This window comes from Vigna radiata, chromosome 10 (assembly GCF_000741045.1).
Source record: "Vigna radiata var. radiata cultivar VC1973A chromosome 10, Vradiata_ver6, whole genome shotgun sequence".
Classification (NCBI taxonomy): Eukaryota; Viridiplantae; Streptophyta; class Magnoliopsida; order Fabales; family Fabaceae; genus Vigna; species Vigna radiata.
The window spans coordinates 14508988-14525040 of record NC_028360.1 but is presented as its reverse complement, the minus strand read 5'-3'; the positions used below and the strand labels follow the sequence as shown (position 1 = coordinate 14525040).

Here is a 16053-nt window from a genome sequence, read left to right as displayed (position 1 = left end):
TTTACTGTGAGTTCATTATTGTTGAGTCCGTTCGGTTTGAGAAGTGCCCAGTCACAGACTAGTCTTCGATTATGTAGTGCTCGATCTTATACCGGTACTTAAATTCTTAAAACGTCCGGTTTATATAGTTCATTCTTTGGCGTCCGGTCTTATTCCCTGCCGAATCGTCCGGTCAACAATTAGACCTTCTTGTTTTATTCGGTCTCTTATTCTGTCCTTGACCGTCCGGTCATTTTCTTAACATCCTTCTATTGTGAACGTGATAATGTGTATTGGTTGAATTTGGTTAAGTAAGGGAATTTCAATGGAGGAATGTCTCATGATTTGGTGATGGTTGGTAAAGTATGAACATGGTCAGACTTTGCTGTCGTCCTGATCCTGATATTCTGTGATGACGCTTTCTCATGTAGAGGAAGGTTACTCATGTGTGGGAATGGCAGGAGGTCCGCGGTCATAAGACCAGATGATCGTTGAAGGACTAACCTCGGGTGGCAGCTAATAGTTCAGGCAACTACTACACCACACCGGGTGCTAGGGACGTCAAGCTACGTGGTTCATACAGTTCAGACAGGGTCTAAGTGGTCGGTCATGTTAAATGAACGTAGTATGCATGTATAGTAATTGTATGTATGAAATGTTGTTATGTTGTTTCGGTTTGCATGTTTACATGTATGTTGGAGATGATTAATCAAATTTACATAAGCTTACCCTTATCTGTTTTGTTTTTACTTATGTTGTCGTTCGGTATTTGGCTGTTCGGTTATTCTCTTCACTGCAATGATCATCCTTTTGGGTGTGAGCAGAGGGCACTTTGGAGGATACCTTAGAGGATATCTTGGAGGATGTCGTGCACGCCGAGCAACCTGTGGAAGCCGTGCCTGAGAGCTGCGCAGGACCGTCGGGTCCTTAGATTAGATTTTACTTCTCATTTAGCATAGATAACCGTCCGGTTGATATTTTGTAAAACCGTTCGGTCTAGCTAATCCTTTTGTGTTAACCGTTCGGTCAATGAACTGTACCCAAACCATTCGGTCTAGTTTCTGTAAATTGTATCCAACCTTTAACTGTTGTTCAGTTTTTAAATTTTAAGTATTATTTCTATTTTTCTCATCCATCTATGTGCGTATTCACCACTGTTCTCCTTTATTATTTATGTTAACTCCTAGAATGAATTATAGCTTCTATTATATATTTATTGGGATGTTACACTATTAAACAAGGAAGGAAATGTCTTCCTTACACCTAGAAAGACAAATAAGTAAGCCTATCAGAAGTTGTTGACACAATTTTTCATAGGAATGTTCGTTGCCACAAGTTGTTGATGGCACACACATGTTCTAAAGGATACCTCCTTTTTACCATAAGAGCAAGCAACATTATCTATACTGTAAAAGAACATTGGGCCATAAATATTTTATATATGGTAGTCTTCATAATAAAAAGGCTTAAATGTCTTCAATTTATCTATGGATTTTCATGAACTCAATGGTCTCACCATCCGACTAGTGAATAGAACAACCACAAACAAACATAAGTGCATGTATGCAGTCATAATATACATTATATACAATCTAATATAACATGAACACTTCTCAATAATCATATTTAACAACATATCATTACAATGTTAAAGTATAATCTTCAAAATTTTAATGGTTAAAATTTTTGGAAGATTTATACTTTTTATTTATCCAAAATTACTTAACACAAAAATAAGAATACTTACCCATCACATGGTAACAATATGAACATCTTTCAAGATTGTTGTTCTGCTACTTAAATCAAAAGTTGACATTATTTCTGAGATAATAGATTGATCATCCAAAGATTGATAGTCTTCACTTCTAACAAAATCATCATGTCCTTCTTGTGCATTAGACTCTTTTTTCAACTTTCGAATACCTTCTAATTCTAACGTGATTTCCCTCATAGTTGGTCTCCTCTTTCCGTTCAACTCTAAACATTGACTTGCAAGATTGACAACTTTCATGATATGACATTTCTCCCCTTCCTTCATCACTCTTTCATCAATAATATCAAACACACAATTTTCCTCCACACACATGATGAAATACGAAGCTAAACTTTTGGCTTCCTCTTGACTTAGAAGGGTTATTGGCTTTTGTCCTGTTAAAAGTTCAACAAGAACTACTCCAAAACTGTAGACATCACTTTTTTCTGTGAATTGACTAGTTTGAAAAAATTCAGGGTCCAAGTATCCAAATGTTCCTTGAACTACTGTAGTAAGGTGAGTAACATCAATGGAAATCATTCTTGATGTACCAAAGTCTGCAACCTTTGCCCTATACTTTTCATCCAACAATATATTTGTTGACTTGATGTCTTTATGATAAATAGGTTGAGAAGCAGCAGAGTGCAAGTAAAATAAAGCTCCTGCAACTTCAATGGCAATTCTCAAACGCATGTCCCAAGTCAATGGCATATCCTCATTTTGTTGATGCAAGTACTCAAAAAGATTACCATTAGGTATGAATTCATAGACAAGCAAAGGAATTTTAGTCTCCAAACAACTTCCTAANAACTTAACCACGTTCCTATGGTTAATTTGTGAAAGAATGACAAATTCATTGATAAATTCTTCAATCTTTCCTTGGACCTTAAATTTTTTCACTGCAATNATTGTTCCATCTATCAACATGCCTTTGTAAACAGTAGCTTGACCTCCTTTTCCAAGTACTCTATTTGTATTAAAGTTATCAGTGGCCTTCTCCAATTCTTTTAAACTGAAGAGTTTAACTTTATCCACATTAACTTCACCAGAAGACAATTTTTGTTGTAACAATAACCCTCCATTTCTTTTGAACAATTTTTCTCTGTATTTCTTCACTATAGTTTTTTTTGTAACCTTGAACACCCGCCATAAAATAAGAAGTAAAATAATAGATCCAAAACTTGTAGAAACTCCTACATATTTTACCACATCAAAACTTTAAAATAAGTCTTTAATCATTAATTAGAAAGCATAACAATTATGATTAAACCAACATATGTAAAAACCTAATATTCTTCATTCATTTGTGTATATATATAATGAAATTATACAACTCAAACTATTTTGTTAACATTTAAAAATAATAAATGGAATGTATGATATGCAAATGTCTTAGTAATTTTTATGTGTATTATTTGTTTGAAACCTTGATTTTGTATTGCTGTGGATGTTTAAGTCATTGTTTAATTGTTTGTTGATAATACATGACGAAGTAGAGAACTTCTTTGTTTGGGAAAAAATGGATTTTTCCTCTCTTGAGAGGAGAGGTGTTTCTCGGGCTTATTTTTGTTTAAGTAAATCCTTCTTGCTTAGGCAAAAAAAATTCAAATGCGAAATGTTTCAAAATGGTGAATTTTTGTTCAAGTGATGTTTTTTGGCTTAAGTAAAAGTGTGATGGTGCTGATGTGTAATCTAAGATGACAAATTTTTCACTCAAGCGAGAGTGTTAGTAATACAATTTTCACTCAAACAAAATCAAAGAGACAAATTTTATTGTAGCCAAAACAAAGTAGATAAGCAAGCTTATTCTTATTTCCACTCAGGTGCAAATTTCTTGCTCAAATGAAAGTCAATCCGTTTTTATTGAATGTTTTTATCAAAGAGAAATTAAAATATTATTATGTAATTATGTACTTCAGGTAAGCTATGCGAAGTAAAATAGAATTTGAAATTAATGACCATAATTTATTGCTTGTGTTTGAGTAGAATAAGGGATTAATGCATGTAATCTATTATGAATTATTAATGAGATATGAAAAATTTCTTGTATTTGATACAATATATATATATATATATATATATATATATATATATATATATATATATATATATATATTATATGAGTTCTTTCTTTAAAATTTAAAAATTAATTTAATTATGCATTTTGATAAATGACAACATATTAACACAGCATCAATAAAGGCAAAGATGAAGAGTAAATATTGCAAATAGAAGAAGAATAACTATACAACAAAGGCAACAAGAACTATTTACAGTAAATAAAAAGTGATAGACAAAAAACAATTAACATTTCTAAAATAGGAAATATTGTTCTAACACTGACATTTATTGAACAATTGTCACTTAAGCAAACATTAATTTTTTCATTATCAAAAGTAATTATTTGTAAACGTTGCAGCAGAGTTCAAGTTCATTTTAAATATATGTATACCAATAAATATTATAGTTTGTTCATAATAAAATATAAATTTATTTCATATATTAATTTACTCAAATTAAAATATTATTATCTACCAATATAATATTATATGCATTTAAAATATACACACACACATTCATGACCGTGCCTACATATTATGTGTTTACACTAGTTAATATAATTATTCCTAATCATATAAATTATTAACAACTTCATATTCATACTTCATACATACCTTTTATGATAGATATTGTCACGTGACTCAGCGAATTCCGGTTGAATTGATAATAATCTGAAATGTGATAAATATAGTTTAAAATATTTATATATGATTTTATTGAAGAAAAATATAAGAAATAGGACACAATTGAGAAAATAAAAGAGTTGTAATTTTTTTAATTAACTACAATATGATTATATAGTGTAAATGGCTTGTTGGTTGTTTTATAATTTTAATAAAAAATATATGGATATTCTCAGATATTTCAACTATGATATACACAATTTTAAATAAATGTTATTATTTTCTCCAAACGTCTTTAAATCAAATAAGATATATAGTAAGATTTATATAAATGAGACTATTCTGTATCTCGAACCAGGAAATATAGTTAAAGAAAATAATATTATTTAGTAATATTATTTGATATATATAGGTTTTTTAATTTACATAAATGTTTTTAGTTGATATATTTTAGCAAAATATATCAAATTTTAGGTTAAAAAAAGTCTTTACTAAAATAAAAACTAACTTTAAATCACAGAATATTTTAACAATTTTAAAATTTAATTTAAAATAAAAAAGTAAAAGGTAATTATTTATCATGGTGAATTTATTATTTTTTATTATATATTTTTTAAAATTAGTTGTTTTTTAAAATAAAAAATAAAATAAAATATAGTTATTTTTTAAAATAAAAAAAACTAAAAGAAAATAACTATGTGGACCAAAATAATAAATAACTATTTTTTTTTATTTTAAATTAAATTTCAAAATTATTAAAATACTTTTGGATTTAAAGTTGATTTTTATTTTAATAGAAACTTTTTTTAACCTAAAACTTGATACACTATCAACTAAAAAAACCACACACATACACACACATATATATATATATATATATATATATATATATATATTTATAATATTAATTTTTCTTTTTTATTTTCTTACAATTTGACTTTTATCGGCAATATTTTGATGATTGTATTTTTTTAATGAAGTCTGCTATTGTTTTTATTTTGATAAGTGGCTTTTAAGCATGTAAAAAAGAAAAATTAGAGGCCTGGAGGTTTATCATACAAAAAGAAACCTTTTTAACTACAGTAAGTAATAAGTATAATAATAATTAGGTAGAGTTGAAATTATATATTTACCTGAACAACCTCCTTCAACATAGGGATTGGTAGGGTAACGGTAACCGTATATGCAGGAACATCTCTTACCGGAACGACGTGAAGAAGTAATATTAGTGTCAAAACAGTGGGAGAGATCATCCAGAGGAAGTTTAAGGTTTAAGTTGTTGAGAATCTCCCATTCAAGCACCACAGGTACCACATCCAAATCCTTCATCTCACCATTCACAGGAAAGTAGTAGCCTCCTTTTTTGCGAGTATAATAGGCCCGTGAAAATGGGCTCACTTCTTCTTCCTGTACAACCATGGCATAACTACACTCACTATCCGTTTCATTCTCCTTGAAACCTTTTACTTCAGTGTTGTATTCCTTAAGATACGGTGGCAGGGAATTCTGACAGCAGGACTTCCCATACAATCACTGTTTTTAAGCTTCATTTTCCCGATATCATCCACCTTGATGCCCTCGTCGCAGATGGACACACAACCACTACCTTCTGACCCATTCACCTGCAAAAAGGTAATTATATCGCAACCTGCGGCCACAAATTTGTTGTGTTCCTGCGAATACACGAAAGGGCTTCCTTCCAGCGACCGGTTCACCGGCGTAGGATCTTTGGTTCCGCAGTTGTTACGGTAAATGGGATTGTTGATAGTAACCGTGCCTTCTTCGACATAAATGGATGTGACTTGCAGTCCTATTGACTTGAGGTAAGGTGTTTGATATGTGGAAGTGTTTCTGCATTCTATTTCAAACCATTTCCCTGCGTAGCATTCTGAAGCATTCATTCCAAACGGAAAGGGAATTTGAATATCTCCACACTGCGAATCACAGCCAGGCTTTGCTACAGGTGCATGTGGGTAATCTTGTGCAGATACCTGTACATGTATAAACCATATTACCAAAATGATGAAATGGCTTACCAATTTCAGAATCATTGTGGTTTGCTGGGCTTCAAGATTCAAGAGGTGTGTGTGCAGGCTTCCAACTTCTACCAAGATGTGTATTTATATTATTGCTATGATTTTCACATCATTGCCTAATTATTAACCAATAATTTCGTGGTTTCTTCTTAATGACTCACTGCTGAGCGTTGCTAGTTAGTCTTACTCATCTGAATTCTTGTGCGACTTTTCCACGCGTTTGTATAAGAGTTCTAACCATGAGGAAAGCTATTTTGACAATCCAAATTAATAAGATAGAAACATACACTGCGCCCGAGGTTGACAGAAACCAAAATTAGAAAGATAGCCAGGATAAATGTCATTGTACAAACCCAATCCATTATATGTTATTATTTTAAATAAAAAAACCATTCTTTATTTAATTTTTCGATTAAACTTTTTATTTTATGAGGTTCTTGTTAAAATCAAAATATTTTTTTTATGATAGAATTTATTAATTATATTAATTGAAAATTAACTTTTCATTTATTAATATATGTTTATAAATGATGCACGTGGTATAATCGATTACCTGACTTAATTTGAGAATTTGTAATAGGTAATATTAGATTGTGAATGTTGTTCCATATATAAGAACAAAATAATGTATTGATTGTGAATTTGCATTCTAGTGTATTTGAAGTCGTCTTGGAAAATAATCATACAGGTTGGTTTAGTCCAAAATCTACATTGAATTCTATATTTAAAGCGAAAATGACACTCCTTACTTTTGCTTTGATTGAGTGGATGACCTCTGAAACAGTCAAAAGTGTCACTTCATATCCCAGCTTCCCGGAAAAGGTCTTCAGAGCATCTTATTTGGCTTTTCAAAAGCTGAGTAAATACAAAGATATTGAATTATGTCACTTCATAAATGAAATACGTTTTTACCGTGATATATATATATATATATATATATATATATATATATATATATATTTGAGATATTATATTGTCAAAATCAATTGATAAAGTATGAAATGATTCATTTATATAATATAAATAAATGTTATTTTTAATCGATATATATCTCCATACATCTTTGTATATATATAAATAAATTTATTTTTATTTGAAGTGAATTTCCCATGAGTATTTGATTATATTCTAACTTTACTCATTTTTTTTTAATTTTTCTAAGAAATTATAATTTGACATTAAAAAATCACTTTAATAATCTTATTTTTATTATATACATATATTCATACTTTAAATTAAATAATAATAAAAAATATTGATATAATTAGTTGTTTCGTAATTAATTTTACAAAATATTAAAGTCTCTTTGTTTAACTTAGAATAGACAAATGTTTGATGATGGGAAAGTTCTTTAATTTTCAAAAGTTAATCGTATTCTTTGTTATAAGCTTTTCCTAAATTATTGCGAGAAGTTAACAAGTTTGGCCTCATAACCAGTTTGATAACTTGAATTATTGATTTAAATTGAAAAATATTTAAAATTTATTAAACACATGTCTGAGAATATTTTCTTATTTATATAAAAAATGTCCCTAAAAATCAATTTCGTGTGGATAAAATATATTTCATCTTAAAAGTTTGTGAGGTAAAAGATAATTATGAATTATGTAACTAAACGGATGAATTCAAGAAATTTTGGTGGCATGAAAAATAACATAAATTAATAAAATTAATAGATTTTTTTTATATAAATTGATTAAGTTAATTATAAATCAAACTTATTTGAGATCCCTTACCAACACCAAAATTCAAAACAAAGAAGTAAGGCAACCAATGTATACTATAATTAGTAATTACTTTTAGTCTCACTTTTTTATTCCATTAATAACTCGAATTAATTATGATTAATTAGGTATTTGTTTTCTTTCATGGAAGAAATAATATTTTTGTGCAAAAGTGTATCCATCAAATATATATGTTATCAATTTCTCTCTTTCCTTGTCTATGTAAAAGTTTGTTAAAAGTTAGAGATGGAATAGATAACAAAACATAAAAGATTTTAGGAAGAAAAAACATATTTTACATTTTACACTCTATCTCACTAATGTCTACAAAATAAAAAATTCATAGTATTTACAAACATTTATTATAATTTTCCTTCTCCATAATCCTTGCAATATTTTTGAAGTTGTCTCCAATTTTGTATTGTACTCCTATTTCTTTAGGTCTAGAAGTTATGATAAGATCAAAGCTTCATTCGAAGAGATGATGTCAACAAATAAAACAACTTAAAGGAGAAAAAAAATACTTCTTTCATCAACTAAACTAAATTAGTGGCAAAAAAATTAAATATTTAAGTTTAATACTTACATATTTTTGGTATAAAATTATTTATACGGTTACAATAGGTATTTTTATATAACCTTTGAAGTAATTATTTATAAAAACGTCGTCAAATTTATCATGCATATTGATTTGTAATTGAATTATGTTTGCTACAGATCTTCCTGAAAAGAAAAAAGTGATAAAACTTTCACTCTTGAAAAGAATAAAACCAGACATGTTCTTAGTTAAAAAAATGTGTCTTATTGTTTAGGGTAATTGATTTATGTTTAAGAGTTTTTTTAGTAAAGAAAATCTTAAGAGATTTGAAGTCTTTCTTGCAGAACATATAAAAGTATGCACGAGAGAAATCAAACAAAGTTTTAAAACATGGAAATCTAGTTCCAATTTTCTTCATCTATTATGTTTTTTTAAGTATTTGTTTTCTAAATGCTACGAATTAGTTGAGTTGTTTGGTTTAATAGTTTTTTATTGTCTATTATTTTCTTTGATCTTCTTAACTGACAACCAAAAACACTTATAAATAACCAAAAATAATTGAAAATTGGACAAAAATCAATGCAGTGCACAGTTAAAATATTCGATGATATATTAATTAATCATTGTAAAAAAAATTGCTATACCTTTTTTCTCCCATTTTATTGAAATTGTGAGGATAAAGGTGGACGTACAAACCCAATCTGTATGCTATTAATTTTAAATATAGTTGATTGATTAAATTTTTAATTTGATGAGGTTGTTTATTATAATTAAACTTTTTTATTAGGATAGCAATTTTTATATTGAAAAATAGCTCTTTTATGATTTCAATTTAAATTTTTCCTAATTATATAATTATTGCAAGACATCAACAATTTATCAAATAAATCTAATAGGCTTCGTTTATTAATATATTTATCAATTGAAGAGAGTATTGTTCTATTTTAAAATAATCTCATATAACATCATATCATTACAATGTCAAAGTATAATCTTCAAAATTTTAATGGTTGAAATTTTTGGAAGGTTGTATACTTCTTATTTCCTCAAAATTATTTAACACAAAAATAAGAATATTTATCCATCACATGGTAACAGTATGAACATCTTTCAAGATTGTCATTCTGCTACTTAGATCAAAAGTTGACATTATTTCTGAGATAATAGAATTATCATCCCAAGATTGATAGTCTTTACTTCTAAAAAATTCATCATGCCCTTCTCGTGCATTAGACTCATTTTCCAATTTTCGAATAGCTTCTAATTCCAACGTGATTTCCCTCATAGTTGGTCGTCTCTTTCCATTCAACTCTAAACATCGACTTGCAAGATTGACAACTTTCATTATATGATTATTCTCCCCTTCCTTCATCACTCTTTCATCAATAATATCAAACACACAATTTTTCTCCACACACATGATGAAGTATGAAGCTAAACTTTTGGCTTCCTCTTGACTTAGGAGGGTTACTGGCTTTTGTCCTGTTAAAAGTTCAACAAGAACTACTCCAAAACTGTAGACATCACTTTTTTCTGTAAATTGACTAGTTTGAAAAAATTCAGGGTCCAAGTATCCAAATGTTCCTTGAACTACTGTAGTAAGGTGAGTAACATCAATGGAAATCATTCTTGATGTACCAAAGTCTGCTACTTTCGCCCTATACTTTTCATCCAATAGTATATTTGTTGACTTGATGTCTTTATGATAAATAGGTTGAGAAGCAGCAGAGTGCAAGTAAAATAAAGCTCCTGCAACTTCAATGGCAATTCTCAAACGCATCTCCCATGTTAATGGCATATCCTTATTTTGTTGATGCAAGTAGTCGAAAAGATTACCATTAGGAATAAATTCATAGACAAGCAAAGGAATTTTAGTCTCTAAACAACTTCCTAATAACTTAACCACGTTCCTATGGTTAATTTGTGAAAGAATGACAAATTCATTGATAAATTCTTCAATCTTTCCTTGGACCTTAAATTTTTTCACTGCAATGATTGTTCCATCTATCAACATGCCTTTGTAAACTGTAGCTTGACCTCCTTTTCCAAGTACTCTGTTTGAATTAAAGTTATCAGTGGCCTTCTCCAATTCTTTTAAGCTGAAGATTTTAACTTTATCCACATTAGCTTCACCAGAAGACAATTTTTGTTGTAACAATAATCCTCCATTTCTTTTGAAGAATTTTTCTCTGAATTTCTTCACTATGATTTTTTTTGTAACCTTGAACACCCGCCATAAAATAAGAAGTAAAATAATAGATCCAAAGCTTGTAGAAACTCCTACATATTTTACCATATCAATACTTTAAAATAAGTCTTTAATCATTTAGAAAGGCTAACAATTATGATTAATCTAAGACATTGTAAAAACCTTATACTATTTCATTTATATATATATACATAGAAATTAATCTATATAACTCAAACTATCTTGTTAACATTTGAAAAGAATAATTAGAATGTATGATATGTAATTGTCGTAGTAATTATTACATGTGTATTCTTTGCTTAAAACCTTGATTTTCTACTGATTTTTATGTTTAAGTCATCTTTTAATTGTTTGTTGATAACACAAGGAGTTGAGAACTTCTTTGTTTGGGTAAAAAAGAATGTTTCTTCCCTTGAGAGGGGAGAAAAGGTGTTTTTCAAGCTTATTTTTATTCAAAGCCTTTTTTCTTTCATTCAAGCAAAAATATTTCAATGCAAACCATCTCAAAGTAGTGAAATTTTTGCAAAAACAAAAATATTTTTTGCTCAAATGAAAGTGTGATAGTGTTGATGTAACCTAAGTCGATGAGTTTTTCACTCAAACGAGAGTGTTAGCAATACAACTTTCACTCAAACAAAATCAAGCAACAAATTTTATTGTAACCCAAAGTAAAGTTGAAAAATAAGAATCTTTTGCTCAAATGAAAGTCAATCCATTATTGATTTTTTTTTTAACTTCTATCAAAGAAAAATTGAAATGTTATTATGTAATTATATACTTATACTTTAAGATAAGCTATGTGAGATAGAATAAAATCTGAAATTAATGACCATAGTCTGTTGTTTTGTGTTTGAGGTTGAATGTAATCTATTATAATTTATTGATGAGATATATAATACTCAAGAAGAAAAAAATTCCCTTATTTCCTTTGTATTTATATATTTGATATAAATTGTAAATATATTTGATGTAAATTGAAGTAGTTTTTGGTTCTTATAATTTTTTACAAAACTGCAATTAAATTCAGTAAGTAGGAATGCACTAAAAGAAAATTTCCATCAGCATATATTTACATTTTTGAAATATTTTCCTAAGTTTATCAAATTTACAAAATTGAAGTATATTTTTAAATATTATATTTTTTTCTTCTGTTTATTTTTTAATTTTTAATGTTTGGCATTTTTTAGGAAACTAAATTTGTCCTTAACGTTATCATTTTACATCTCCATAATAATTAAGTGCCATTATTATTTTTTTATCCACTTCATTAATGATATTTTTTACCCATATATCATATATCCATAAATTTCTATGTCTATCATAATTTTCTACCTCCAGAAATTTGTGTAATTTTTTGTTAATAAGTTTAATATTTTATAGAGTTTGCTAACTTGCGTACGGTTATTTTTCAGTTGGTACATTTTAGCAATGTGTATCAGGTTTCAGTAGATAAAAATACATTTATATCATGAATTTTATGTTTTAAGGTTAAGGGTATTTTAATAATTTTCATTTTCAAAATTAAAAAAATAAAAAAGAAACTCCCAAATCCTTATGCACCTCTCTCATCCCTCTCAACCCTCCCTCTTTCATCTCTTTCACTCCAACCTTTTCTTTGACATCTCTACTTTAGCCCGAATTGAGAAAAATCAGAAACATTTGTCTTATTTTAATAATTTTCATTCTTAAAATTAAAAAAAGAAATTTCAAACTCTTATTCACCTCCTTCATTCCTCTCAACCCTTTCTCCTTCATCTCTCTCACTCATACATTTTCTCTGTCATCTTTGCACTAGCCCCAACTAAAAAAACACTCGTTATTAAACGATTTACTTTTGTAAAGAGTTGAGTCATTGACATATTCACCTTCCGAAAAAAGTTCATACAAAATCTCTTTAATTTCATTATCTTCACTATATATATTACAGCCGACGGGCACAACTTGCACCAAGACTTATGAGCATCCTTCCTTTACATTCTAAGACTACTACGTAACATTGCTCCGTGGCCATTTAATTTTTTTGGTAGAAATTCATTAACTTGCTTTCCTTTACTAAAGAAAAAACAAATTAAAATTCAATAAAATTCTCAACGATAAAATCAAACAATAAAAATTTTAAATCTTGAAATTTTATTCAAAATTATATAAAGAAAAAATTAGGTGCTTTAATTTTTTTATTTATGTAAGTATTTTTTTTCTCTAACCATTTTATTTAATAATGAGTGTTTTTTTAGTTAGGGCTAGTGCAGAGATGACAGAGAAAATGTTTGAGTGAGAGAGATGAAGGAGAAATGGTTGAGAGGAATAAAAGAGGTGAATAAGGGTTTGAGATTTCTTTTTTTAATTTTAGGAATGAAAATTATTAAAATAAGACAAATGTTTCTGATTTTTTTCAATTCGGGCTAGAGTAGAGATGTCATAGAAAAGGTTGGAATGAAAGAGATGAAAGAGGAAGTGTTGAGAGGAATGAGAGAGTTGCGTAAGGATTTGGGAGTTTCTTTTTTATTTTTTTAATTTTGAAAATGAAAATTATTAAAATACCCTTAACCTTAAAACATAGAATTCATAATATAAGGGTATTTTTGTCTACTGAAACATGGTACAGATTGCTAAAATATATCAATTGAAAAACAGGCGTACGTAATTTAACAAACCTCTTTATATAATTATACGTGTCCACTTTTCTTCATGTCTTTTTTATCATTTAGGTACGAAGTTAATTGATTTGAGAAGTGACAATAACAACAAAGCATGTTTAATATACATATCTTTTCCAATTCATATGACATATCTCATTATTTAATAAAATATAATTTACGTGTCACAATTATTATTGATTATTTTCGGTGCATTTAATATATTTTATATTCATAGAGGGAACCTAGGGGTGTGTCTTTGAAATTTAATTACTAAAAATTATACACACAAGTATATTAAATAATATGAGTTATTTCTTTAAAATTTAATGTAGTTCTGTATTTTCACATAAATGATAACATATCAACACAACACCGATAAAAACAAAGATGAAGAGTAAATACTGAAAATAGAAGAAGAATGATTATATAACAAAGAGAACAATAACTATTTAAATATATAAAACTTATAAGCAAAGAATAATCAACATTATTCAAATGGAAAATATTCTTCTAATCATGAAATTGATATTTATTGAACAATTGTCATTTAAACAAACATTAATTTCTTCATTATCAAAAATAATTATTTGTAAACATTGCAACAAAGCTCAAATTCTTAAATATATGTATACCAATAAATATTATTCTGTACTCATTATAAATATAAATTTAATTTATATATTAATTTATTCAAATTACAATATCATTATCTATTAATCTAATATTATAGATATTTAAAAATACACACAAATATTCGTGACAATACACGTGTATCGTATATGTGTTTACGGCTAATTAATATAAATATAAAAATCATTACTATTCCAAATTAGGGAATCATATAAATTATTAAACACTTCAAACTTCGTACATACCTTTTATGACAGATTTTGATACGTAACTGGGCGAAGTCGGGACGAAATGATACTCTGAAATGTGATAAATAAAGTTTAAAATATTTATATAATGTTATTCAGTAAAAATATAAGAAATACGATAAAAATGAGAAAAAAACAAGCTGTAAATTTTTTAATTAATTACAGCATGATTGTATAATGTAAATGGCTTGTCGGTTGTTTTATAATTTTTAAAAAATATATAGATATTCTCATATATTTTATATATGAATAATAATATTCTAATAATTTTTTTTTAATAATTTTTTTATAATAGAATACGTGTCATGATTTGTTTAAATTTATATTTAAAAAAGTATTAATATATTACCACGTATCCATAGTCAAACAGTCGAAAAAGTTGTTAAAGACAACTTTTCCTTTTTATATTTACCTAAACAACCTCCGTCAACGTAGGGATTACCGGAACCGTCTGGGCAGGAACATCTCTGACCTGAACGTTTATGGAGTGAAGAAGTAATATTAGTGTCAAAACAGTGGGAAAGATCATCTGGAGGAAGTTTAAGGTTTAAGCTGTTGAGAATCTCCCATTCAAGCACCACAGGGACCACATCCAAATCCTTCATCTCACCATTCACAGGAAAGTAGTAGCCTTTCGGAGTATAAGAAGAATACTGTGGAACGTAGTCCCATTCGTATGGGTTCAGTTCTTCTTCCTGTACAACCATGGCGTAACTACACTCACCATCCCTTTCATTCTCCTTCAAACCTTTTACTTCAGTGCTGTATTCCTTAAGATACGCTGGCAGGGAATTCTGACAGCAGGACTTCCCATTACAATTACTGTTTTTAAGCTCCATTTTCCCAATATCATCCACCTTCAAGTCCTCGTCGCAGATGGACACACAACCGCTACCTTCTGACCCATTTATCTGCAACAATGCAATGATATCGCAACCTGCGGCCACAAATTTGTTGTGTTCCTGCGAATACACGAAAGGGCTTCCTTCCAGCGACCGGTTCACCGGCGTAGGGTCTTTGGTTCCGCAGTTGTTACGGTAAATGGGATTGTTGATAGTAACCGTGCCTTCTTGGACATCAATGGATACGACTTGCAGTTCTATTGACTTGAGGTAAGGTGTTTGATATGTGGAAGTGTTTCTGCATTCTATTTCAAACCATTTCCCTAAGTAGCATTCTGAAGCATTCATTCCAAACGGAAAAGGAATTTGAAGATCTCCACACTGCGAATCACAGCCAGGCTTTGCTACAGGTGCATGTGGGTAATCTTGTGCAGATACCTGTACATGTATAAACCATATTACCAAAATGATGAAATGGCTTACCAATTTCAGAATCATCATGGTTTGTTGGCTGCTTCAAGATTCAAGAGGTGTGTGTGCAGGCTTCTAACTTCTACCAAGATGTGTATTTATATTACTATGATTTTCACGTCATTGCCTAATTTTTAACCAATAATTTCTTGTTTCTTCTTAATGACCCACTGCTCCATGGAGTGTTGCTAATATGATAGAAACATAGCGCTGTGAGATGGAGAAAAACCAAAATAAGATTCTGAGGACAAAGGTGAGACGTACAAACCCAATTTCTATGTTATTAATCTTAAATAAATA

At 28.9% G+C, this 16053-nt stretch overlaps 1 protein-coding gene and 1 pseudogene across 1 annotated transcript; both read right to left on the bottom strand.

Moving 5' to 3' along the window:
* Positions 1-1697: 1697 nt before the first annotated feature.
* On the bottom strand, positions 1698-6483 carry LOC106775327 (annotated as a pseudogene).
* Positions 6484-9798: 3315 nt separating this feature from the next.
* Positions 9799-15783, bottom strand: LOC106774873 (wall-associated receptor kinase-like 22). The gene is made up of 2 exons (XM_022787253.1): positions 14834-15783; positions 9799-11017 (listed from the first exon to the last, which is right to left on the bottom strand). The coding sequence occupies exons 1-2, from the start codon at positions 15781-15783 to the stop codon at positions 9799-9801; spliced, it is 2169 nt and encodes a 722-aa protein (XP_022642974.1).
* Positions 15784-16053: the final 270 nt, after the last annotated feature.